The sequence below is a fragment of the Pimephales promelas genome, chromosome 5 (genome assembly GCF_988280905.1).
Source record: "Pimephales promelas chromosome 5, fPimPro1.hap1.1, whole genome shotgun sequence".
Taxonomy (NCBI): Eukaryota; Metazoa; Chordata; class Actinopteri; order Cypriniformes; family Leuciscidae; genus Pimephales; species Pimephales promelas.
The window spans coordinates 19,970,682-19,996,554 of record NC_142773.1 but is presented as its reverse complement, the minus strand read 5'-3'; the positions used below and the strand labels follow the sequence as shown (position 1 = coordinate 19,996,554).

The following is a 25,873-nucleotide window of genomic DNA, read 5'->3' as shown; positions in this document are numbered from 1 at the left end:
ACACACATATATATATATATATATATACAATGGGGATTTTCAGCCATTTCTGATAAACTATTTATTTAATGTTTCACTTATGATCACTTATCAAAATAATATGTTGATATTCTTTTCAATAAGCTAGCATTCTTTTCAGAGTTCAGGAGTGCTGGAATCAGTATGATTTAACATGAATGTTTTTGTTGAGTTACTGTTAGAATTTTGTAGTGTTTGTATTTATTGTGGTATAATACATGATCTGTCTCCCTCCTCTTGGTTTTTAGGTAAATTCAAGGAGCAAACAAGGCTGTCAAGTGTCATCATGCTTCAGCGTCATCATTACACAATATACACACGTGCACACATGTGTGTGTGATTCTGATCCACTTCAGTGATCATACAATCACTAGATTTTCTCAGGACAAACATAACAGAGATTGTGTTTAGTCACATCTAAAATAAATACTGAACATAATCATAATGAGCACAAACAAACACAGTATATTAAGAGAATAATTAATGTACTTTTAGTTTCTGTTTAGTTTCTAGTTTCTTAGTTTTCTGTGTACATTAGTCACACTCATACATGTGATGTAGAAGTGGTTGCCAATGCAACATTCTTGTGAAAATATTTTGTTGATATGTCAACCTCACAAACCATGAGATGATGTGGGGGATGTTTTTTGTGAAACCATTGCAGCTTTTAAAGGACTGGTCAGACTAGTTAAGAGATTTTTCAGAAAGCAACTCATTTAAAATAAGTCTAAAATGACTGCACAAAAAACACACAAAGGATTGTATCAGACAAATAAATGTAATTCATATTTATTTGTATAGCACTTTTTTCACAATTAGATATTCATGCAGTTTCAAAACTACGTTTCAAAGCAGATTTACAGAACATATAGAAAGCATGTTTCTATATTACTTTTAAGAGTAATCTGTTATCAGAGATGACTTTGTCAGAGCAATGTATGGCAGAAATATACAGTTCTATAATACAAATTATGCAATTAGTGAATTATCATTCACATACTATAACTAACAAAATTCTATAGGCTATGCCAATGAAGTGTTAAATTAAAACATGTTTTTAAGGACACATTAATGTTTTTCCAGCTATTAGGGGACATCAGAGAAGGCCCAGGACATGAAAAATAATTAGGATGCATTTCCACTTCTATAATTACCCTTTGCCATTTTATACCTTGTTGTGAATGTATCTAATTTACGTACAACATACAAAACACTTGGAGCATCATGACTGTCACAAATGTTGTTTCGCTTTCGTTTTTTGGTCTCCGATTGCAGTACTGGGAAATTGCAAAATGAGGGCAGGTGATGTAATACAGGTGTGTTTTCAAAGGGAAGCACAGTCTGTATTTAAGCTCCGCTAGTTCACTTCAAGATACAAGTTTTTTGTGTTTTGAGGAACTGAAGGTCTCATCATGACCATAAAGAAACTGACAGTATTTGTGGTGTTAACAGGGATTTTCTGCACTGCTGGGCATGAATTCTTTTCATCAACAGGTATTATTAATTATATGTGAATTCAGTTTAATTTCAATTCATTTATGAGTTTATTCCTTTTTTAGCCATTATTTTAGTGTTTTGTTTATTTTTTATAATATCGTTATTTCTCTTCTTCTTTTATTCTGTTTCAGTCTTGTGCTGATTTTATTTATTCATTTTATTTGTGAGACACTTCTCATAATACTTTTCATACATAATTAAATCTTCATTTATTTACTCACATATTTTGAGATTTACAATCAAATATTCACTTTTTTAGCTATCGATTTCATTAATGACTAAACAATTCTTAACTTTCTCTTTGGTTATGTACTAAAGATATTTCATTATGGATGGAAAATACAATAGAAATACCTGTTTACATTTTTTATATAATCATATACAAAAATTAAGTGCAAATATAATTATTTATAGATAAAGTTGCAGAGCTTTTGAAGGAGAAGGAAGACCTTCTGCAAAGCTTCAGTCTTTACATCGATGCAGAGGAAAAGAATTTAGAGAAAATGAAGAGGTGAAAACACTTTGTTCCCTAAAGCATCAAAGCATTTTTATGTAATTCAATTTATTGAATTACATAAAAATAAATAAATAAAAAAGTTTATTTTTATAAATAAAATTGTATTTATTAATTCAATTTGCAATAACCTGGTGAAACCAGCTGTGAACATTTAGCAATCTTGCAGGCATGTGTTTTTAGATCAAGAAACATGTTATTACATTATTTTTAACTTTTGATGAACTTCAATCCAGTGTTCTTCTGGTTCTTCAACTATTCACATACCTTGACCCTGAGATTGAGAACCCAGAGAAAGTCATGAGAGACCCTGTGGCAGCTTACAAACTCCTCAGACGAGTGAAAATTGATTGGTTGACTATTGTCAAATACACTCAAATGAGTCATTATGAAGGTGAGAGCTTTTTAACTAAAACATGTAATCATTTATTATTATTAGAAATACTACAAATCTAGAGATTAAGGTGAATGATGATGAAACCGTTCAAGCTATTTTATTAAACGTTTCAGTTGTTTGGATCTGTTCTTGTTTTTGAAAATCTTTAGAGTATCAGACACTGCTGGATTATTCAATGATCCCAGAGCTGGAGGACGTGCATAATGCCGCTTCAGAACTGATCCGACTGCAAGAATTTTACAAACTCTACCCGCACAACATCACAAGGGGTGAAAAATCTGCACCAATGCAGTTTCACTTTTTTAGTTTTTAAAGTTCCAATCTGATTGATGCTTTCATTTCACATTTCTCAGAAACGTCTCTAAATGCAGATGAAGCCTATCATATGGGGTTGGTCGCTTACAATGAGGACAAATTCCAGCATGCATTCCTCTGGTTTCTTTACGGTCTGGACAGATTAACAGAAACCTCAACCACTACTGAGAAAAAGTTGCTACATTTCCTTAGTGACTCCGCCTATCATTTTGGCAGCCTACCAGTGGCAATCTATTTCGGCCAACGGCTTCTAACTCTGGGTGAGGTCATGGTGACAAAGTTTAATAGAAATATTTTATATGTTAGGTTGCATGGACTATGGAAGTCATGAGCTTCTTTTCCTCAGATCCAACCAATGACGAAGTCAAAGTAGAGTTGAGCCTTTACAAACACCTTCGCTTCAAGAGAAATTCAAATCCTGACATATTTACGTTGAACACAAAGTCAAATAACTCCTACGAGGCTCTGTGCAGAGGAGAGGTTGACGAGAGGGCAAGTACAGTGTTTGCAATTTAATTAATCATTTAACATGAAACAGTCAATGTGAATCTTTGAGTCTATTATATTTTTTCATATCAGACCTCTAAGAGGCAGAGGGCGCTGTCCTGCAGGTACAGCACGGGTGGAGGAAACCCCAGACTGATGTACGCACCAGTGAAAGAGGAAGTGGAGTGGGACGAGCCTCGCATCATCAGATATCATGACATCATATCAGACAGAGAGATGGAGATCCTAAAGAATATCTCCAGACCTCAAGTGAATATCTAAAATACACACACACACACACACATCAAAAAAACATTTAACTATTTACTTGTCACTATTCGAATCTTTTTAGAATCCCTTAAAATTTGGCTTGGCAACTTATTTCTATTGAAGACAATCTATATTTGATGTTCTACTTTAGCTTTCTAGGTCGAAGACTAAACAGGGAGTCACAAACATCCGTACTTCTCAAAGGTGATAATCTCCTAAAATTAAAATTAAGCATTAATGTTATTTGAAATTTCTTATTTTAGTAACTAATTAACAATTTCAGTCTCACACTTGTTTTGGGAAGAGAAATGGCAAAACGTTTACAATATGGTTCAAATGTTGCTGAAATCATTCCCCTGTCAGTGTTTTCCTAGAGGAAGACAACACTGTTGCTCGTATCAATCAGAATATTGCAGACATCACAGGACTCTCCGTGGAATCAGCTGAAAATCTACATGTACGGTCACAGTAAGAAAGAAATCACCTGTTCATGCATAGGCAGCATATTTTTAAATAGAGAACTCTTTAATAACGATTTGCACTCTAAATATACAGATCACTAACCATTTCAGATTTCAAGGCAACATTGGTTTAGTCTAATTTTTGTAGCATGCAGAGGCCATAAGCTCTTTGAGGGCTGATATTAGGCTACATTTTTAAACAACCACTTTATATTCAGATTTCAATGGATATCAAGGTCTCTTCAATGGATTAACATTTATTTCTCCTGTGATGTATTACCTGTGAAGGTGTTGTTTTACCTGAAATTTTAATTTCAATAGTGGTGCAATCATTTTCCAGGTTCAGAACTATGGGATTGGTGGCAGATATGAACCGCATTTTGATGCATGGGTAAGATATCTTTGTTTAAATAAATATATTAAATAAATGTGTTGGCCAACCCTGTATTTGGATTCCCTCTGGAGTTAAATAAGGTCTGTGGTCTCTTTGTTTGCTTTTGGCATCTAGTGTGTTTGGATGTGACAAGTTATGTTAGACTTCTTGTTGTTCTTTTTTAAGTCCACCTGTACCGGAGTATTAAACCCTGCCAGGGCATAATGGATGATTGCACTTATAATAAACAGAAATAATAAAGCTGTATATATATATATATATATATATATATATACTATATTATAAACCATTATAAAGCTTGGAGGAGCCAGGACATTTTTTAATATAACTCCTATTAGTCTGAAAGAAGAATGTCATATTGGCCTACACCTAGACTTTAACTAACCCTTTAACCCAGAGAGAACCCATTGCTCGAAAATGCTCATTTGCTCTTAGAACTTCAAAGTCTTCTGTCAATGAGAGCTTGATTACATATTGACCAATTAAATCATAAGATAACTTAATGTTTGATCTCACAGGATGGTAGTACGAATGGAAGGATTGCTACGTTCCTAATTTATGTAAGTCTTGGCTTCTGTTTAATTATTAAACATTAGGGGTTTACAAGGCTTAAAAGTTACTTTATTTTCATATTACCTGTTTTATTCAGTCATTATGAACAATAATTTATGTGCTCTGCTGTAGATGAGTGATGTGGAGATAGGGGGCGCCACCGTGTTTCCTAAAGTTGGAGTTGCATTGAAGCCAAAAAAGGTAAACCTGATCTATGTGGTAAAGTATGTTAGAATAATTTAAGTAAAATGAATTCATCCATCCCCTGCTTTTAAAGGGTTCTGCTGTGTTTTGGTACAACCTCCACAAGAATGGCAGTTTGGATTTGGATACAGAGCATGCTGGATGCCCTGTGTTAGTGGGTAATAAATGGGGTAGGTTTTTATTTAATTCTTACTGGCTTTGATTACTCTTATAATGTATCTATTTACCATAACAAATATGTTAATTATACTAAATTTCATTCAATTTCATGACATTGAGCAATATTTTTTTGGTCTCTTTTCAGTGGCTAATAAATGGATCCATGAGTTTGGACAGGAGTTCAGAAGACCCTGTTCTTGGGAGTGAAAGACATTGTGATGTAAAATCATATTAAGTTTATTCTGTACTATTGACATATCTGTTCTCTATCTTTTATCTTTATTATGTATAAGTATTATATATTTATTCAAATATGTATGCATTGTATAATGTCTGTAATATAGAGTATTGTAATAACTTTTACTGTGATTTACTGTCTAAGTGGCAGTAATGTTAAAAAAAAAACCTGTCCAATAAAACAAAACAAGTGCAATAGAGTAAAATGAAGTTTCAGCAAGATGTCAGTTTTACGAGTTTTGTGGCATGTGTACTTGTGAATGTTGTACTAGAAGGAAGTATGTTTATGGTTAGCATGTCTGTAAAGTTACAATCTCACACGCAGAGAACAGGACTGTCTGTCTATACCAACTCTCACAGCAACACACACAATATACCAACAATCAAAATTTTGCAAGATTTTAAAGACAGTATCAATTATGAATAAATGAATACTATTTGCATCTACAATAACTTAACACAAACATGCATGCAAAGTCATACGGATTCCAGCACTTATAGATATAAATGTTTGCTAAACTGAATCTGTGAATTCTGTAACATCATTTCTAATGCAGGCCGGCGCAGAGTCTACTGCTTTTTCTCACACAGACGCAAATCTTATACAAGACCAAAGGGAAACATTTCGATAGGCTAAGTTTAACTTCAGCAATCTAGTCTTAGTGAATTACATGTCAACAGACAGAAAAGATTTTATTGCAAAGCTGAACATACTTGTGCATATTATATTTCAAACATTATTGTGGTGTGATCATTATTATCCTTACGCTCAGTAACGTAATCATTCATTTAACTTTTAGTTTCAGAATTAGTCAGATTGTGATGCAGGAGTGGTTATAATTGCATGCAGCATTCATCAAAAAATACAATAAAAAGTACACTATGCCAGTTGGCCTTGATAATACAGTAGGCCTAGCCTATACTTTGCTGTCTCCAATCATGCAACATGAAAGTTTCAAAGTATATTTGTAGCAAGTAGCTACAAGAAACAAAAGTCAATATTGTGTGATGTGCCATGACTGTCATGTTGTTTTGTTTTGTGTGGTTTTATATTGATTTCTGCTTTGGTCCCTGTCCTCTGATTATTTCCTGTTTGGTTGTATTATGTCCCTGTTATTTAAACAAATATATGAAAAACATTGCATATTTTCTCCATATATAGATTTCATTGGGAACCAAACGGTTCGAGGTCCAAATGAGAGTTTCAGTGCAGCTTCAAGGGCTTTAAACGAAACTAGACGATGAATAAGGGTCTTATCTAGCGAAATGATCTGTTAATTAACTGATCTGTTAATGATCTGTTTACTTTAAACTCGCTATGTGTTGCTTACAACTTAGCACATATTCATTGATATTGGCATGCAGTCAGGAATGTTATGTTATTAATTATGTTTCCTGTTTATAAGCGATTCGACGTCGGGGTGTGCAAATATGCCTGTGAATGCTAAATATAAATAGCCTTTGGTTAATCCGGGTTAATTATAGGTAATCATCGTGTTTGTTTAAAAACATAAATGTTTAATTTCGGCAGCCTGTAAAAATATACCACCTCAGATATATTGCCAAATCTATTTTAAATCTTTTTTTTTTTAAATCTATTCACGGTGACGACACTCTTGCACATTGGCCGCTGAATGTATCAGACACCAGCTGCGCAATGTAGGCTTAACGATGTAAGGACCATGGTAAGGACCTATCAGCCTGCGCCATCTAGAGTTTTATGAGAGAACTCGGTATTTAAGCTCAATTACAAACACACGTTGCGGTTTGAATATTGAAGGTCTGATAAAGTGATAATGGCAGTGAAGGAACTGTTTATGGTGTGTTTTTGGATTGTCTGTGCTGATGCTGGACATGAGTTCTTCTCATCAACAGGTTATTGTTTCAGTTCAATATCTAGGCTATTCTTTATGTTTTGTTTAGTTTTTTCATCATTGTTTGGTCGTTATTTCTCAATGTTTTTACATTGTTGTTACAAGGTGATCGTAAGCCTTTGTTTTCATGTCTTTTTATCAAAAATGAACAATAGCCTATACCACATTCTTTGCCACAATTTTAACACATGAACTCATAACGTTATAGTTACTCTTACACTTTTAATTGACTAAACAATCTCAACCCTCTCTTTGGTTTCTAATAAACTTCATAATACCTCTTAATGATGTAAAACTTAAATTATACATAAATCAAATGCCTTTTGACAATAAAGTGCAGATTTTTTTATAGATCAAATTGCACAACTATATGGGAAGACGAAAGACCTTCTGAAGGTGTTCAGTCAGTGTGTTGATGCTGAGAATGTAGAGACAACGAAGAGGTGAAGACACTTATTTTGATGTTTAACAATCTTGTATGTATGTTTTAGATTATGTTATTAAATAAATTTTCTAACTTTTGAGGAACCCCTGTCTTCATTCAGCGTTCTTCCAAATCTTCTGCTTTCATACTCCAACTCTGAGAACCCAGAGGAAGCTGTGAGAGACCCTGTGGCAGCTTACAGACTCCTCAGACAAATGAGAAATGATTTGATGTATATTACAAAACACATTCAGCCGAATCTTACTCAGTGTGAAGAAAATCAAGAGTTGGACTCAATGATCCCACCGCTGGAGGACTTGGATGGTGCAGCTTCAGGACTGATCAGACTGCAAGAGATCTACAAACTCCACCCAGAAGACATCACAAAGGGTAAAAGTTTTGCACCAATGCAGTTTCACTGAAGATTTCATTTTTTTCCGATCTGATTTATGCCTTTTCTGTAACAGAAACGTCTCTAAATGCAGATGAGGCTTTCAATGTAGGGTTGGTCGCTTATGACGAGGACAAATTCCAGCACGCATTCCTCTGGTTTCTGTACAGTCTGGACCGATTAACAGAAAACTCAACCACCACTGAGGAAGAGTTACTCCGTTTCCTTAGTTCCTCAGTCTATCATTTTGGCAGCCTGTCTGTGGCAATCTACTTCAGCCAACGGCTTCTAACTCTGGGTGAGGTCATTCTGTCCTGCATTTAATAGCATTTCATTTAATATTTTTATATTTGAGTTTGGCAGACAATTTTGCTAAATTGTTGTGATTCACGTCTTAACCATCATTTCCTCAGATCCGAGTAATGATGAAGCCAGAGTTCAGCTGAACAGACTCCTTCACTTACAGAGCAACCCTGACATATTTCCACTGAACACAGAGTCAAGTAACTATGAGGCTCTGTGCAGAGGAGACGTTGATGAGACGGCAAGTGACAAAATTTAAATCCTCATTTGACATGACATTACATAGTTGTTTTGAAGCTTTGTGTGTTTGGAAGTTTATTATATTTTATCAAATCAGATCTCCAAGAGGCAGAGGGCGCTGTCCTGTAGGTACAGCACAGGTGGAGGAAACCCCAGACTGATGTACGCACCAGTGAAAGAGGAAGTGGAGTGGGACGAGCCTCGCATCATCAGATATCATGACATCATATCAGACAGGGAGATGGAGATCCTAAAGAATATCTCCAGACCTCAAGTTAACACACACACACAACACAAATATTTTGTTGTTGACCGTATATTTCGAATGTTATTTCTTGTTAAAGTGTTGATGGTGTACTATTATTATACTATTCAATGGGCAAATGTAAGTGGACATCGATTTCAAATGAACATGTTTGCTTGGCCACTTAATTCCAGGGAAGACTAGTCTTAATGCTATGACATAATTCGATTCTAGATTGGTGGGTTTCAAATTTTTGTAAAAATATGAACAATTTGCTATGGACCCTTCTCCTAAAATATAGTGCCAGCTATTTATTTTCATTGTTTTAATTTGCACACATTTCTATAGTTTTTTTTTTTTATTTGACAATATGTCTATATCTTTTGATTCGTAAACCTTGAGAAAAATCTAAAACTGAAAATCAATCTTATTTCTGACCAGTCTTGAATGAAAGTCAAATTTCGTACAATTAAGCTTAAAAAATGTACTAATTTAAACCTTGGTTGTAGAGATTTGTGTGCTTCATGTAAAGTCCATCTCGAAAATGATTCATTGAGGTCTGTGTGAAGAACTTGGCTGATCTTTAGAAAGCCCAGATTTGAATCCCTCTGAACACATTTGAGATACATTGGAGCCGGCACACAGGCCTCATCCAAAATCAGAGCCAATGATTTTGAAACTAAATGCTCAGAAAGCAAACCAAATTGTGATGTTCACTTACTTTTAGCCAGATATACTTGACAGTTCATTCCTGTTTTTTTTTTTTGCCCACAGCTTTCTAGATCGGAAGTTAATCGAGATGGAATCTCAAAACTACGCGTTTCTCAAAGGTTTAATTCTGGTTTTAATAAAACTTAAAACTACATGATGCGTGGTTAAAAAGTTTAATACAAAAAAACACTATAAGAGTTAGCAAGTGTGTGCCTAAAACGGTTTAATATTATGTAAAAATACTGCTATGCAAAGAATAATCATCACTGTATTTTCAGTGTTTTTCTAAGCGTTGACCCTGTGGAAGCTGGTGTCAGTCAAATGATTGGAGATGCCACGGGACTATCCATGGAAACAGCTGAACCACTGCTTGTACGTCACAGTAAGAAAGAAAGCAGACAGCTTATGTTTTCTTTTGTCAGCTATGCCTGCGTAGCATGCCTAAGACTTTTGCACAGTACTGTATGCAAGCTTAGAGTTGTGCATGTAAACTTCACTTTTCTAGTGTCTGATGCTAGAGACCTACATCCTTGTTAGCGTGCCTGCCTTCAGTGCTTGAGACCCTGGTTCAAATCCTTCTCAGAGTGTTTTCCTCCTAATTAATACTTCCCCATTATATTAATATGTCATCTCACTCTGATCACAACGTATCGATTTCATAACTGAGCCACCTATTTGTCAAAAGTGATAAGATATTAAATCATCTTAAAAGCTAATGTTTTTTTTAGCCATTTGCCCAAAGTTCTCTTAAAATGCCTTTAATTGCTCCTTGCTGCAGTTGGTCTGCCACTCCTAGCCATTTTGGTAAATGTTGCTGCTTCTTGCGCTTGGCCCCGGTAATGGCTGCTTGCATCTATATTTATTGTTCTTCTTTGTTCTTCCGACTGGGCGTCTATGGCAGCCCATAGATCCGTTTGCGGGAAAGTTGATTTTTTTTTTTTTTTTTTTTTTTTGGGGATTCTGATAGAGGACAGTCCCAACATTAAATACACCAATTTTGGTGTCTCTAACTCATTCCCTCTAGCGCCACCAACTGTCCAAAGTTTCACTTTTATTATGCTAATAACTTTTGAACCGTATAAGGCCTATCAACAAAATTCTTTTTTTCCTCTTGTTATCCTGAGGAATTGTCCATTTTTTCTGCTGCCATACAATAAGATTCCATGTTTTATAGGCAACCTAGGTCATGTTAATTCAGATTAGCACAGCTGGTTTTAAATTAATCTTGTTTATTTTAGATCAGGACTCTACGGATGCGTATTGCATTCACTTGAAGAAAAAAAAATCTACTCTGTTTTTCTGAATTAACGAGTTAATTTTTCATGAGAAAAAAATGTTTTGCTCTGTTTTTCTGAATGAATGAGTTAATTTTTCATGAGGAAAAAAATTTTTTTGCTCTGTTTTTCTGAATTAACGAGTTAATTTTTCATGAGAATTTTTTTTTGCTGTTTTTCTGAATTAATGAGTTAATTTTTAATGGATTTTTTTTTTTGCTCTGTTTTTCTGAATTAATGAGTTAATTTAGAAAAACAGCAAAAATTTTCTCATGAAAAATTAACTCATTAATTCAGAAAAACAGAGCAAAAACTTTTTTTCTCATGAAAAATTAACTCATTAATTCAGAAAAACAGAGAAATTTTTTTTCTCATGAAAAATTAACTCATTAATTCAGAAAAACAGAGCAAATTTTTTTTTCTCATGAAAAATTAACTCGTTAATTCAGAAAAACAGAGCAATTTTTTTTTTCTCATGAAAAATTAACTCGTTAATTCAGAAAAACAGAGTAGATTTTTTTTTTTTCTTCAAGTGAATGCAATACGCCTCCGTAGGACTCCGTGATCCTGGTGTTAATAATCTGTTTCAGAAAGCCTTTTTTTAAAAGACATGATTAACTACTTAACTCTTTGCAGTGAACATTGGTTTGCTTTGTTTTTCTAATATCTCTTGCCAAGGAGTGGCTTACAATATAAGCTTTGGGAGCTGAAAGTATTTATAATTAATTTTTATTCACCTGATTTATCACTCTTGAATTCGTAAGTGGAGATAAACATGCATTTTCCATGTGAAACATTGGAGTGTTAACAGTTTCTCTTTCAATAGTGATTCATGAGTGATGCAATCATTTTCCAGGTTCAGAATTATGGGATTGGTGGAAGATATGAACCGCATCTTGATGCATTCGTAAGTGCACTACAAACATTGCATCAATTTTGCATCAGCATTGGTTCATGAGTAATCATTTAATTATCCACTTTGAAAATAAATTAAAATGCCTGCACAAACCACTGTCCAGTTTGAAAAGTAAATACTACTACTACTACTACCACCCACTTTCTTGAGTCAACAGGCTTTTTACTAGATTACATGATGATCATTCAAATCATGACAAACTAACTGAAGAATGTTTGACCTCACAGGGGATAGAGAATGACAGGATTGCTACATTTCTCATTTATGTAAGTTGACCGTGTAAGTGCAGCTGTCAGAAAAACAATTTGCCTTAATGACATTAAACAGTATTTCTATTACAGCTATTAATATTACATATGTGTAACTATCCATATAAATGTTTTCCTGTAGTTGAGTGATGTGGAGATAGGGGGCGCCACTGTCTTCCCTAAAGTTGGAGTTGCAGTCCAGCCAAAAAAGGTAAACCCCTCATTTCTGTGATTTATAAAAGGATAATTGAAGTACTAATTAAATAGAATAATTTCAGCATCCTCTCTCTGTTCTTGCAGGGTTCAGCCGTGTTTTGGTACAATCTCCACAGAAATGGCGAAAGGAATTGGAATACGTTGCACGCTGGATGCCCTGTGCTAATGGGTAACAAATGGGGTAGGTTTTTAAATAAATTAGGTTGATAAATCTAAAATATATTTGGCTGATTTGATGACATTATTTTGAAACTTTTGATGTGTATTTTCAATGTATAAATGTACATTAATGTATCTAAATTTTATATTCATAAGACATTGCATATACTGTATGTAGATTTATCAAAATACAAATTAATTTAATCTAAGCATCTTATTTGTGAATGTACTTTATAAGATAAATATATTACTGCCCTTTTTTCTATTGTATGGTATTCTTGAACCAAAGAATCATACTGTGAACAGCTTTTTTTATAACAGTTGTTGTCTTTGAGGAGAAAATCAATTCAGTCATGAATCATTTGAAAAGAAAAGCGGATGAAGCTTTTTGTTTGTTTGTTTTTTTTCAGTGGCTAATAAATGGATAAGTGGGTTTGGACAGGAATTCAGGAGCCCCTGTTCTTTGTCAGACTGGGAGTGAAGGACTCTACAAGGCCTGCAATCATAAGATATTTGTATCTATAAATGTTTTAACACACCTACAGAGAAAGTGGTACTCTATCTGTATCATGTTATATTTATTATGTATCAGTAATGTAGGCAGGATCTGGAACAGATGTGTCATATCAACTTTTGCTGTTTGTAACCGTATATTTCACTGTCACTATTACTGCCTCAGATCACAGTTGAGTTTTTTATATCTTGCCCTTCTCTCGATGCAGCTGAGCCAATTTCTCTGGATCTCAGAACACAGTCAAGTCCATGTGATCTCTTCACCGGCAGAACCCTTTAGCTCACATGCACTGCAGAAAGGTGCTGTGCTTTCGTGTCTGTCAAAGCTCAGTAAGGGTATAGGGTTCCGATTGGTTTTGCAATGTTATTATATTTAGAGTCTGTATTGGTCAAATCTTTCATTAAAAAAATAAAAATAAACTTCAGAATACAGAATTTGGTTGTTCAGATATTAAAATATGTAACTCTTGTGTGACACATTTGAGTGTTGGACTCTGATGTCAGATCAGTTAAAAGCCTCTAATTTTATTTCATAGATTTGATTTACAACATATTTTTCCTCTTGTAAAATGGTGGCCTCAACTAGCTGATTAAACACAAAATAATTTGTAACCTGACTGCCTTAAAGTTGTAGGTATACTAAGAAACTTCAGTTGTTTGCACATATATTGGAGTTCCTTAAACTTAGAATTAATATTGGAGTACAAAGGTGAAGCTGACCAATAGTTTAATCAACTTCATACTTTATTACTCTCCTTGTGTCTGAATTACACATTCTTCCCTCACGAGTCATGACCCGAAGCTTTAATTAAGCTTCATTGTTTTTGTCCAAAGAGCTTATATCATTCATTCTATTTTTAATTAAAACATTTTTTTTACTGTTTTTTATAGATCTCTAAACTTACATATTTTAAAAAGCATGTTCTTCACATTCTTTAAAAACAAAATAACTGCAGTATATGCTAAATTCAGTTTAAAAAGTCATGCGTTGGCTGTCTCTGCTGACCCCATGTGGGAAAAAATATAACATGGCTAAACTGGCACTGGCACCATTATTTTAATGAGCATTTCTATGGAAGCCTTTTTTTTTGTTGTTGAGAAAGCTTATATCGTTACATTTAATTTTTTTCCCCATTATTTATTTTGAGATCTAAATTACTATATTTTAACAATAATGAAAATTTAAAGGTGCAGTGTGTGCTTTTTAGCGACATCTAGTGGTTCGGTTGCGAGTTTGCACTAAGAGCTCAACCCACTGCTCAGCCCTCCCTTTCGAAGAAGCTACGGTTGCTAAAACGGGACAAACATCGTCATCTGAGACAGCAGAGAATAGCCAGAGTAAGCCAAGAGTGTGTAACATTGTCACTGTTTCTGTACCACAGTCCATTATAAACCACATCATGGATACAGATTACAAAGCCATAGTCAGGTGAGGATCAAGGGTTTTAATATATAATTTAATATAATAATAGTAATCAGCTGATTGTCTCACAAACGTAACCAGCAGCACATTTCTCCCCACATAGCAAACCTATAATACAGCGAGGGAGAAGAACAACATGAAACTATGCAGCTATTATTTTTTCTAACAGGGTAGTAAAAGTTTAGCTGGCTAATATGAGCTGTTACTATGGCTGAACTGTTTAAGCATAAAGCCTTGTTTATACTCGCCCCATCCGCATGAGCCCAAAGGTGCGTGCAGCAAAAAAGACATGATTGTAACAGCGTGCGCACCTCCGCATCCCATAGACACCAAACACACAATAGGGGTTTTTCTCTAATTTAGAAAACTCTTCGCGATCGACTTAGATCTACAAGATCGACGGGTTAGTGATTCCTGTAACACACTGTTTTATGGTCAATGACATGAGTACTAATCAGCTGTCTCACGAACGTAAAAGCACATTTATCCCCACATAACAAACCCATAACACAGCGAGGGAGAACTAAGTTACATGAAACAATCCCAAACACATATTTTACACCACTCACAAGGGAAAAGTCAGTACTCACGGTGTTTATGGCTTGCTTCTAGCTTACTGCTGCTTCTCTTTCAAGGTAGTGACGAAAAGCGTTCTGTAGCGCTGTGTGTTCGCGTTCAGCTACGGTAGAAACATGACGTCACAATATGTCGACCTTCACAGAAGGGGTGCCCACGGTTATGGAGATATAAATGTCTCATTCTAATAATAAAAAAACATTACGGTGTATTAAGTAAGTTCTTTATACACTACTGAAAACATTGTTATGGATCACATATTGCATTTCTGTTAATAGATACTCAACATTTGTACACATTGCACCTTTAACAAGCACATTCTTCAAATGGTCAAATTGGCCTGCGAGGGAAGGGTTTGTTACTATTTTTGTTACAACCACAATCACATTTTTACGTGAGAAAAATCTGACAAGGTCTACCACTCCAATGAACACTCAATTTTTAAAAATGAATTTTGTGTCAAAATGACCCGAGGAGAGACGTATAGTGTCAAATTTATAAAGTGCTTTGCTCTCAACCATTTATTGAGAATGTATCAACTTAAAATAAAAAAGAGAGATGATTATGATAAAAGATGATGAGCATAGACCAGAAACTAACCGGAAGTTGGCAACCGGAGTCGTCGTCATGGTAGCGCGCATTGTTTAGAGCAGAATAAGGTGGATAATGTGTGAATAAATCCACGCATGCAATCTACTCTCTATCAATGTAAAGCCGCCTTTCCACTGCACACACGACATTCGCATACGATTGTCGCATTTCGCCCCCTAGTGTCAGTCGCACGGAACTAACCATACACTCGGATATTCACAACGGTAAATTAAATGAATGTAATACATACATGAATATCTACACAAAACAAATGACCCTCAATATATCTCAAATAAAAAAACATAGTAGATTTTATAGAGCTAATCAATATAAATATAAATATTGATTTAATAATTATAAAATATTTTTCTGCCATAGTTAATAATAACCGACATACAGAAAGAGCGTTTACAGAAAAACAACTTTGCTGAAATCGCACAGTTTGCTTTAATAGCAATGCTATGCCCAGTTAATCACACATTTTTTTAAACGTTGAGCCGCAACCCATTGGCCGCTGATGCAACAGAAACCAATCAGATAACGATGTGATAACTAACTAATTAAGTGAAGGACCTATCAGCATGCGCCATCTAGAGTTGCTTTGGTATTTAAGATCAATTTCACAGCTAGACAAAATACAATTTGCGTTTTGAGATGTTGAAGGTCTGATAATGGCTGTAAGGGAACTGTCGATGTTTATGGTGTGTTTTTGGATTGTCTGTGCTAATGCTGGACATGAGATCTTCTCATCAACAGGTTATTTCTGTTCAAGATCAAATCATTATATTATAATATATTGTTTTTTATTCGTAATGTTCGTTTAATGATTTACGTGTCTTGTCCATATTTCTCCAACTGTTTTTTTTATACGGTTTTCATGATAAGGTGATTGTATGCTTTGTCAGAATTTTGACCTGTAGGCCTAGTAACCTTCCTTGTCATAATTTCAACTGATTATACTATTTCACTTTAACAACAATTGTTTTTAACACCAATTTGTACACTAACTCCCGCTTTGGTTTCTTACCCAATAACCTTTTTCATTTTAACTGTAATGTAACTTAATAAATGAATAAAATCCCTTTTGACAATAAAATGCAGATTGTTTTATAGATCAAATTGCACAACTTTATGGGAAGACGAAAGACCTTCTGAAGGTGTTCAGTCAGTGTGTTGATGCTGAGAATGTAGAGACAACGAAGAGGTGAAAACACTTTCATTATTCCTAATATAACATTAAACCGCAAGATTACTGTTTTTTTATTCACTTATTTTTTTATTTATCATTATTAAAAAACATTAAATTGTGGAATGGTTCTTTAACAATTACATGATTTTATATTAAGTGTTTTGTTAATAAATGCATCTAACACAACTTTTGATGAACCCGTCTTCATCCAGTGTTCTTCTGAATCATCATCTTTCATACTCTTACTCTGAGAACCCTGAAGAAGCTGTGAGAGACCCTGTGGCAGCTTACAGACTCCTCAGAAGAATGAGAAGTGATTTTATGTATATTGTAAAACGTATTCAGCCGAATCTTACTCAGTGTGAAGAGTATCAGAATGAGTTGGACTCAAAGATCCCACAGCGGAAGGACTTGGATGGCGCAGCTTCAGGACTGATCAGACTACAAGAGATCTACAAACTCCACCCAGAAGACATCACAAAGGGTAAACCGTCCTGCAGTTTTGCACACCAATGCAATTTCACTGAGAGTTTCACTTTTCAATATGGATTGTTTTTAATTTTACAGAAACGTCTCTAAATGCAGATGAGGCTTTCAATGTAGGGTTGGTCGCTTATGATGAGGACAAATTCCAGCACGCATTCCTCTGGTTTCTGTACAGTCTGGACCGATTAACAGAAAACTCAACCACTACTGAGGAAGAGTTACTCCGTTTCCTTAGTTCCTCAGTCTATCATTTTGGCAGCCTGTCTGTGGCAATCTACTTCAGCCAACGGCTTCTAACTCTGGGTGAGGTCATTCTGTCCTGCATTTAATAGCATTTCATTTAATATTTTTATATTTGAGTTTGGCAAACAATATTGCTAAATTGTTGTAATTCACGTCTTAAACATCTTTTCCTCAGATCCGAGTAATGATGAAGCCAGAGTTCAGCTGAACAGACTCCTTCACTTACAGAGCAACCCTGACATATTTCCACTGAACACAGAGTCAAGTAACTATGAGGCTCTGTGCAGAGGAGACGTTGATGAGACGGCAAGTGGCAAAATTTAAATCCTCATTTGACATGAAATTACATAGTAGTTCTGAAGCTTTGTGTGTTTGGAAGTTTATTATATTTTATCAAATCAGATCTCCAAGAGGCAGAGGGCGCTGTCCTGTAGGTACAGCACGGGTGGAGGAAACCCCAGACTGATGTACGCACCAGTGAAAGAGGAAGTGGAGTGGGACGAGCCTCGCATCATCAGATATCATGACATCATATCAGACAGAGAGATGGAGATCCTAAAGAATATCTCCAGACCTCAAGTGAATATCAAACACGCACACACGTTTGATTTCCATGTTTTCCGTTATTTTCTATAGACATGATTTGTTTATACTGCACAAATGATCTATCCTTATCCTTGTGGAAGACATTGGCTGATCTATAGAAAGCCCAGATTTGAATCCCACTGACTGAACACATTTGAGATAAATTGGAGTCATTACTGCCAGCATACAGGAAGGCTTCATCCAAAATCAGAGCAAAACAAGTGTGCCAAAACCATATACGTAAATGTATACCTTCCGATTTGTTCCTATACAGCTTTCTAGATCGCAAGTTTATCGTGCTGGAATCACAGAACCCTTAAAACTACGTGTTTCTCAAAGGTTAATATGTATTTTTATTCTCTCAAAAAAAATTTAATTCTCTCATAGTCTTTCATGATATTTGCTTTTTAATACAAAAACGGTTACTTGAACATAAGAGTCATCACTATATTTTCAGTGTTTTTCTAAGCAATGACCCTGTGGAAGCTGGTGTCAGTCAGAGGATTGCAGATGTTACGGGACTCTCCATGGAAACCGCTGAATCACTGCTTGTACGTCACAGTAAGAAAGCATGCATTAGATCATTATAGTATATAATTAATTTATATTCACCTGATTTATCACTCTTGAATTCTTAAATGGAGATAAACATGCATTTTTACTTGTGAAACATTGACGTGTTCACCGTTTCTATTTAAATAGTGATTCATAAATGATGCTATCATTTTCCAGGTTCAGAATTATGGGGTTGGTGGTGCATTTGAACAGCATATTGATGCATTAGTAAGTTCACCGTACAAACATCACATCAATTTTGTAAACCAACACAGAATTTGCCATTGGTTCTCAGGAATTTCTAATGGGCTTTGGCAGTTTTGGATTTATGAGTAATTAAATAAATGAAGCAATGATTCAATTTGAAAATGAATTAAAATGCCAGCATGAACCTCCTGGAAAATTAAATGCTGATAATAATAAATAAATAGAAATCACTCTGCGATGGTTCACTTTCTAGAGTTAACAGGCTGAGATACCAGAGTCTATACACTGGAGGATATAGAGAGCAGGCATGTTTTTAAATTTTTTTATTTGTAGTGTTCTTATTTAAAGGGGTGATGAACTGAGAAATCAAATTTTATTTACAAGCATAGCTAAATATGATGACAAACCGGATCGAGAGTGAAACTCATAATAATATGCAAAACTGTTATTCACTCACAGCAGTGGGTGTTTACTTCCAAGTCTTCAGTGCGAGAAGAGACGCTTATAAACCCAGCGTTTTTGAGCTGGGCTCAACTAGGATAGAAAATAGCCTATTACTTATTCATTTGGAGGTTTTTTTTTTTATGTAAAAACAAAGCGAATGTCATAAGTTGACCTGACAACAATATAAATTTTTTTTAAAAAGCTCTCATCATGCTAGCTGGCATTCACATCATTTTACGACGCCGCCAAACTAAAACACTGCATGCACTGAGACAAATACATTTGCCCACCTATCTAAATGTATGAAAGACTGTGAATAAGCCCTATTTCCCAAAAAAAAAATGAATTGCTCCACTAAACGGTTGATGCGTGTATCTAAATCCAGTTACTCACTTTCAATTGTTTTAAACTTTTGTTACTTTTGTATTTTAATTAAATGCTTTTTTTCACTGCAGTATTTTGTATTCTATTTTAAACGTATTCGAGTAATTTTTGTAATTGTATACTTTATGTATTTGTGCCCATCTCTGCTCGCAGGAGATAGAGAATGACAGGATTGCTACATTCCTAATTTATGTAAGTTGACAGAATAAGTGCAGCTGTCAGAAAAACAATTTGCCTTAATGACATTAAACAGTATTTCTATTATAGCTATTAATATTACATGTGTAACTATCCACATAAATGTTTTCCTGTAGTTGAGTGATGTGGAGATAGGGGGCGCCACTGTCTTCCCTAAAGTTGGAGTTTCAGTGTCTCCTAAAAAGGTAACCCCTCAATTGTTTTTTTTTTTTTTTTTTTAAAGGATAATTTAAGTACTAATTAAATAGAATAATTTCAGCATCCTCTCTCTGTTCTTGCAGGGTTCAGCCGTGCTTTGGTACAATCTCCACAGAAATGGTGAAGTGAATTGGAATACGGAGCACGCTGGATGCCCTGTGTTGATGGGTAACAAATGGGGTAGGTTGTAGATAAATCTAAAATATAATTGGCTGATTTGAATTTGCCTTTTTTCCCCTCTATTCTATGGTGTTCTTGAACCAAACAATCGTGTGTGTTTTTTTTTTTTTTTTTTTTTTTTTTTCTTCCTCAGTGGCTAACAAATGGATCCGTGAGTTTGGACAGGAATTCAGGAGCCCTTGTTCTTTGTCAGACTGGGAGTGAAAGACTCTACAAGGCCTGAAATCATAAGATATTTGTATCTATAAATGTTAACATACTTATAGAGAAAGTTGTACTCTGTCTCTATATATGTATCAGTGATGTAAGGAGGATCTTCTGGAACATGTGTTATATCAACATTTGCTGTTTGTAACAGTATATTTCATTGTCACTATTACTGCCTCAGATCACAGTTGAGTTTTTTTTTTATATCTTGCCCTTCTCTCGATGCAGCTGAGCCAATTTCTCTGGATCTCAGAACACAAAGTCTAGCCCATGTGATCTCTCTCTCTCTCCACTGGCAGAACCCTTTAGCTCTTACATGCACTGCAGAAAGGTGCTGTGCAATTAGTTTTGCAATGTGTTAATATGAGTATTTAGAGTTTGCCTTGGTCAAATCTTTGATACAAAATAAATAAACTTCAGAATGCACAATTTGGTTCAGATATTCCAATATATAACTCTTATGTGACACATATCAGGGTTGGGCTCTGCCTCTGACACTAGATTAGTTAAAATATTCAACACAAAATAATTTGTAACCTGGCTCCCTGAAATGTTGTTGGGTATAGTAAGAAATTTCAGTTGTTGGCACATTGGATTTCCTTAAACCTAGAAATAATATTGAAGAAATAAATGTGATGCTGACAAATAGTTTAATTATCTTACATTGTTCAACTTGTTCTGCTCTCTTCGTATCTGAATTACACATTCTTCCCTCACAAGTTAAAATTACTCAAAGCATTAAAATTACACTTCATTGTTTTTGTCCTGAAAGCTTATCATTCCATTCTATCTTTAAGATTTCTTTTATTAATCTCTAAATTACTGTATTTTAACAACAATGACATTAACAATAAGCATGTTCTTCGCATTCTTTAAATACAAAATAACTGCAGTACAAAAAAAAAAAAACCATTGGGTGTCTCTGCTGACCTCATGTGGAAAAAAACATGGCATTTATTAAATATTGCTACTCGTTTGTGAGTAAGTGAACGGTCACCATTATTTTAATGGGCATTTCTAGGTTTGTGGATCATTTTTTTATGTGAGTGGGATTCTTGAAGGCCTTTATTTTGCGTGTGTGTGTTCTGGGTTGTGCACTTTTTATTATTTTTTTTTTCTTTCTGACATACAAAAAACGTCCCCTCTATAGTGATCAAATTGACCTGCAAGGGAAGGATTAGTTACTTTTTTTTAATGATTATTACAACCACAAAAACTCTGTGTGTGTGTTTTCCAGTTTCAAGTGTGACAAAACTAATAAGGTCTTTATACCACTCCGAAGAACACTCATTTTAAAATGATTTGCGGGTCAAAATGACCCGAGGAAAGGATTAAGGTACATTGACAAATTTATAAAGTGCTTTGCTCTAAACCAATCCAGTGAGAATGTATAAACTTAAAAAAATAAGTATGACAAAACCAGTAAAACCTCTAATGCATAGTTTCAGGATTTTCTTTTGTTTTCTTCATCATTGTTATGTTTTTTGTCTTCTGCTCCACTTTTAATCCTCTCTTGTAATCCCATGACTCGGTTGAAAGGCCACTCTGTGCTGCTTTTGACTGGCCAGTTTAAAGTTTGGGTGAACTGCAGTTTGGAGTTGACCGGTGATTGGCAGGAGAGCTCTGATAGGTTAGTCACTGAAGAAGGCGGTCCAGAAAAGAGGGGAAATTGCCTTTGGATTGGATGTGCCTGGGGAAAGGGGAGGGGTTTGGGGAAGCTGTATGGCAGCAGGAGGGGATGAGAAATCGACTGCACAGCTGTCCACAAACAAACATGCACACAGAGAAAAAAATGTCAATGTTTAAAACTAAATCAAATATACATTGCTATTTGCTTAAAATAGTGAAGACTTCTCAAATAAGCAATATTTGACTGTTAAAATAACACTCTTACCCCTGTCAATAGAAGGGTTGTAGAAGGAAAGATGAGAAGGAAAGGCAGAGAAAGGTACAGATGCTGTATTCTGAAAACGAATGATGAAAAATAGCAGTTATAATATTCATAAGTCAAATTTGTCACTATATGCAACAAAACCCATAAAAACACTCACGCACCTGTGGATAGGTTGGAAAACTTGGGTAATTCACTAAGACTAGTTTGCTGAAATTAAACTTGTAGGTGAAACGTTTCCCTTTGGTCTTGTGCAAAATTCGCTTATTATAATAATACCTGATTTGAAGGGGGAAAAACAGAATTGTCACAAAATGGATTTCTCTTCATAAAATGTTAAGAAATCATTTTTTATGAAAAAATAATATAGCCTAGTTGTGAATATAGCTATTATACTAACATATAGCCTACTTTAATAGGACTATAGCCTATATATATTTGAGGTTGGATATGAAGAGTTCAGATGCAAAAGCGCCATTTGAAATTTTCTTCTAGAATGATCATTTTTATCAAGCTTGTATATTTAAGTTCAGTGATTTCACTTAAATGGCAATGATACCTATTAATTGTTATTTAAGTGAAATTACTGAACTTATATACAAGTTTGATAAAAATCATCATTAAAGAAGAAAATTTCAAATGGCATTTAGAGGCTTTTGCATCTGAACTCTTCATATATGTTATAATTTATCCATTGTATGTATGAATGTGTATGGATTGGAGTCATGTACCTTAAAGCTCTGCTGAGTTTGTCATAATTCATGTGTGGCTTGCCCTTCCTCTCCCCCCACAGTTTAGCCAATCTCTCTGGGTCTCTGATTACAAACTCTCCCCATTCGCTGCCCCACGTGATAGCTCCGCCTTCGCCACGCCCCAACAGCTCCAACAGGAAGTGCCACAACTGCACCTGCCGCGAGCCTGGAGAGCACGCTGGTTTATACGCCCAATCAGGGAAAAGCACTGCTGAGGAAAAGAAGAATGAAAAGTTATGCTTGCAAGAAAGAAAGAGTAATTAGAAACAATTCAGTTTGTACAATTTACTGCATGAAACACCAAGTTTACAATCCAATTATGATTGCATCTCACTAATAGGCCTCTCTTTTCCCCGTACAGCTGCCATAATAAACAATTCAGATTTATCGTATCTGTTCACATTTAAAGGAGCATTTCACCCATTTCAACATTAATCTTTATTGAATGTGGATCATATATGTAGTCGAAATCTAAAAGAATTTTTGAATTTGGTGACCTCTTGGCCGAGAAAAGACAGAAAATACCCGAGGGGTGCATTTGTATGTAAGACAACAACTCCCACAATGCACCACATTGCACAGCTCCGCAAGCAAGCCACACCCACTAATCCGGAACTGCGTACACATCAGAGAATTCACTCTTCCGTCTACAAGGCTAACGTTAACTATCAGCAGAGTTTGAAATTTATTTCACACAAAATTTCTAGTTAGTTGGCTGTGGCGAGCAGGACGATCGAGGACGAGGGATGTAAGAGGACGGCGCGAGGCCGGTGGCGTGAATGATAATGAAAAGTCACCTGTGAGGCGCGCGCCGGTCTCGTGTCACTCGCGGAGGAGCGAAAGCATAAAATGAGGAGCGACGATGGCAGATCGAGAGAGAAACAGGCCTGATTTTATGATGTGTTGTGTGTAACGTTACAGCAGTCGTCAATGAGGGGCTGCTGGCTTATACTTTCGTTTTGTATTTGTTCATTTTACAATTAAAATGTTTAAATGTTCCCGCCTCCTTCTTCCCACAACAACAAACCCCGTTAACGTTACATTGGCAAATTCATTAGTGAATTACTCCTCTTTGTATTTATTTCTATATGGTGAATTACTGCATGAAACTTATTTCAGATGATGGAACTGTGCACTTCAGTCCACACTGTTTTTTTAAGACCATGGTTTAGACTGAAAAAGGTGGTACACCTTTGATAATACTGTAATACAATAATAAATATTTTCGGTGCATCAAAAAGCGTGCTCTTTAAGCAGACAAGCTAATCTAGCACAATAGTGCATAAAATTCACCAAAATCAGATTTTTTGGTCTACTTTTGAAAAAAAAAAAAAGGACTCCCCTTTCACTAGGCAGTCTATGCTTGACAGACACACACACACACACACAATCACTTACTTCTGCTCCAGTAAGTCGAGGAAAAAGGACCCAGAGAGGAATTACAATTACACTCCATCTGTAAAATATTCATATCTTCATCATCATCTTCATAATCAGCATCAACTTTATTCACTGAGCTCAATTAAATCAGTGAGTAAAAAATAAGAAGCGATTGTTTGGAATCCCAATTACTTCAAGTAGACTTTCAGATCTTTATGTCACTGCTGGACTGTTTTCACGGGTTTGAATAAATGCAGAAAACAGATTAGGCTATAGACCAGATCATTTTCAGTGTCATTCGATCTAATGTTATTTTAGCTACATATAGACTTGTTAAGCTGCCGATGATGTCGGAAGTTTTAAGATACCAAAATCTCAAACAAAAACAAAAAAACTTTTTTTTAAATCAAATGATTAATTATTTTGATTTAAACATTGAAAGTTCTTTCTTTAAAACATAATACTACTATAAATCCCAAACCATGATAGAAAATCACTAAATAAGAATATATAAATATTTAAATCTTAAATGTTCAACACTTTAAATTTGATTAAATAATCAACAAAGGCCTGTCAAAATTCATGATCGCAATGAACAAGTAATGCACTAAAACTCAAATAGTAAAGTGTGAAATGAACTACTACAGGCCTAATATGAATAATTTTTCTCTTTTGAATTTATAAAACAACACAAGTATAATTTCTATAAGACTCTCTTTAAGAGAGATGTTGTTACCTGTTCAGTGGAGATGCTCTTTTCTGGAGGAATGAAGAAAAGATACCGGTAACAATTCCCTCACTATTTATCTTCATCCCTGTCCCTCTCTCTTATTTACTGTACAACTATTAACTTCATCCCTGATCTCTCTCTCTCTCTCTCTCTCTCTCTCTCTCTCTCTCTCTCTCTCTCTCTCTCTCTGTCTCTCTCTCTCTCTCTCTCTCTCTCTCTTTCTTTCTCTCTCTCTCTCTCTCTCTCTCTCTCTCTCTCTCTCTCTCTCTCTCTCTCTCTCTCTCTCTCTCTCTCTCTCTCTCCACCAATCCCAACTGACATAGGTGATACCCAAGCTTTCCGTTTTTAGGAGGATGTTTTGTATTGGATGTGGATTTGCCTGGTTTAACACACAAAGAGAGAGAGAGAGATAACATTTAGAAATAAATTATTTTAGTTGATTTAACAAAAGAAAAAATGTTGTGATAACAAATCTTGAAAATATTTTTTTTTACTTTTTAATAAATTACTTGTTTTAGAATGTTTAGTGACATTTAAAAGTAACATTCCCACAATGTTTGCAAAATGATAAAACAATGTTCCCTTAACGTTCACATAATTTATTTATTTATTTGTATTTTTTTCAGTAAAACATTTA

General features: G+C 35.0%; 4 protein-coding genes across 5 annotated transcripts; 3 read left to right on the top strand and 1 right to left on the bottom strand.

The window, feature by feature from the left end:
* Nucleotides 1-1,420: 1,420 nt before the first annotated feature.
* On the top strand, nt 1,421-5,977 carry LOC120495319 (prolyl 4-hydroxylase subunit alpha-2-like). The gene is made up of 14 exons (XM_039694820.2): nt 1,421-1,512; nt 1,930-2,026; nt 2,266-2,423; nt 2,576-2,695; nt 2,780-3,001; nt 3,088-3,233; nt 3,321-3,497; nt 3,649-3,701; nt 3,861-3,954; nt 4,299-4,349; nt 4,871-4,912; nt 5,037-5,105; nt 5,182-5,278; nt 5,413-5,977. The coding sequence occupies exons 1-14, from the start codon at nt 1,431-1,433 to the stop codon at nt 5,472-5,474; spliced, it is 1,470 nt and encodes a 489-aa protein (XP_039550754.2). The 5' UTR covers nt 1,421-1,430; the 3' UTR covers nt 5,475-5,977.
* Nucleotides 5,978-7,236: 1,259 nt separating this feature from the next.
* On the top strand, nt 7,237-13,448 carry LOC120495318 (prolyl 4-hydroxylase subunit alpha-1-like). 2 transcript variants are annotated; one of them, XM_089131089.1, is made up of 13 exons: nt 7,237-7,379; nt 7,731-7,821; nt 7,924-8,192; nt 8,288-8,491; nt 8,607-8,737; nt 8,834-9,010; nt 9,755-9,810; nt 9,970-10,063; nt 11,822-11,872; nt 12,109-12,147; nt 12,272-12,340; nt 12,430-12,526; nt 12,915-13,448. In XM_089131089.1, exons 1-13 carry the CDS (start codon nt 7,301-7,303, stop codon nt 12,983-12,985), a joined length of 1,428 nt encoding a protein of 475 aa, XP_088987215.1. In that variant the 5' UTR covers nt 7,237-7,300; the 3' UTR covers nt 12,986-13,448. The 2 variants fall into 2 exon arrangements, with proteins under 2 accessions (XP_088987215.1, XP_039550752.1); XM_039694818.2 differs by having other exon boundaries at nt 8,270-8,491; nt 12,915-13,445.
* Nucleotides 13,449-16,213: 2,765 nt separating this feature from the next.
* LOC120495317 (prolyl 4-hydroxylase subunit alpha-1) lies at nt 16,214-21,142 on the top strand. The gene is made up of 13 exons (XM_039694816.2): nt 16,214-16,363; nt 16,721-16,811; nt 17,009-17,280; nt 17,364-17,585; nt 17,701-17,831; nt 17,928-18,104; nt 18,385-18,449; nt 18,568-18,661; nt 18,843-18,893; nt 19,854-19,892; nt 20,015-20,083; nt 20,180-20,276; nt 20,410-21,142. Exons 1-13 carry the CDS (start codon nt 16,279-16,281, stop codon nt 20,478-20,480), a joined length of 1,464 nt encoding a protein of 487 aa, XP_039550750.2. The 5' UTR covers nt 16,214-16,278; the 3' UTR covers nt 20,481-21,142.
* A 245-nt stretch (nt 21,143-21,387) lies between these two features.
* On the bottom strand, nt 21,388-24,631 carry LOC120495501 (ETS translocation variant 3). Its single transcript, XM_039695124.2, has 5 exons — nt 24,525-24,631; nt 23,106-23,337; nt 22,539-22,653; nt 22,378-22,447; nt 21,388-22,241 (listed from the first exon to the last, which is right to left on the bottom strand). The coding sequence occupies exons 1-5, from the start codon at nt 24,595-24,597 to the stop codon at nt 21,928-21,930; spliced, it is 804 nt and encodes a 267-aa protein (XP_039551058.2). The 5' UTR covers nt 24,598-24,631; the 3' UTR covers nt 21,388-21,927.
* Nucleotides 24,632-25,873: the final 1,242 nt, after the last annotated feature.

Bases quoted from the DNA above. Each gene is read 5' to 3' on its own strand.
- LOC120495319 (XM_039694820.2), top strand. From the start codon at position 1,431: ATGACCATAAAGAAACTGACAGTATTTGTGGTGTTAACAGGGATTTTC. The intron at 3,955-4,298 runs GTACGGTCACAG...ATCATTTTCCAG, and splicing joins AATCAGCTGAAAATCTACAT to GTTCAGAACTATGGGATTGG. The intron at 4,913-5,036 runs GTAAGTCTTGGC...GCTCTGCTGTAG, and splicing joins TTGCTACGTTCCTAATTTAT to ATGAGTGATGTGGAGATAGG.
- LOC120495318 (XM_039694818.2), top strand. From the start codon at position 7,301: ATGGCAGTGAAGGAACTGTTTATGGTGTGTTTTTGGATTGTCTGTGCT. The intron at 7,822-7,923 runs GTGAAGACACTT...GTCTTCATTCAG, and splicing joins AATGTAGAGACAACGAAGAG to CGTTCTTCCAAATCTTCTGC. The intron at 8,492-8,606 runs GTGAGGTCATTC...TCATTTCCTCAG, and splicing joins CCAACGGCTTCTAACTCTGG to ATCCGAGTAATGATGAAGCC.
- LOC120495317 (XM_039694816.2), top strand. From the start codon at position 16,279: ATGGCTGTAAGGGAACTGTCGATGTTTATGGTGTGTTTTTGGATTGTC. The intron at 17,281-17,363 runs GTAAACCGTCCT...TTAATTTTACAG, and splicing joins CCCAGAAGACATCACAAAGG to AAACGTCTCTAAATGCAGAT. The intron at 17,832-17,927 runs GCAAGTGGCAAA...TTATCAAATCAG, and splicing joins GAGGAGACGTTGATGAGACG to ATCTCCAAGAGGCAGAGGGC.
- LOC120495501 (XM_039695124.2), bottom strand. From the start codon at position 24,597: ATGAATATTTTACAGATGGAGTGTAATTGTAATTCCTCTCTGGGTCCT. The intron at 22,654-23,105 runs GTACATGACTCC...CCTTCAAATCAG, and splicing joins AAACTCAGCAGAGCTTTAAG to GTATTATTATAATAAGCGAA. The intron at 22,242-22,377 runs GTAAGAGTGTTA...GTTTGTGGACAG, and splicing joins CAACCCTTCTATTGACAGGG to CTGTGCAGTCGATTTCTCAT.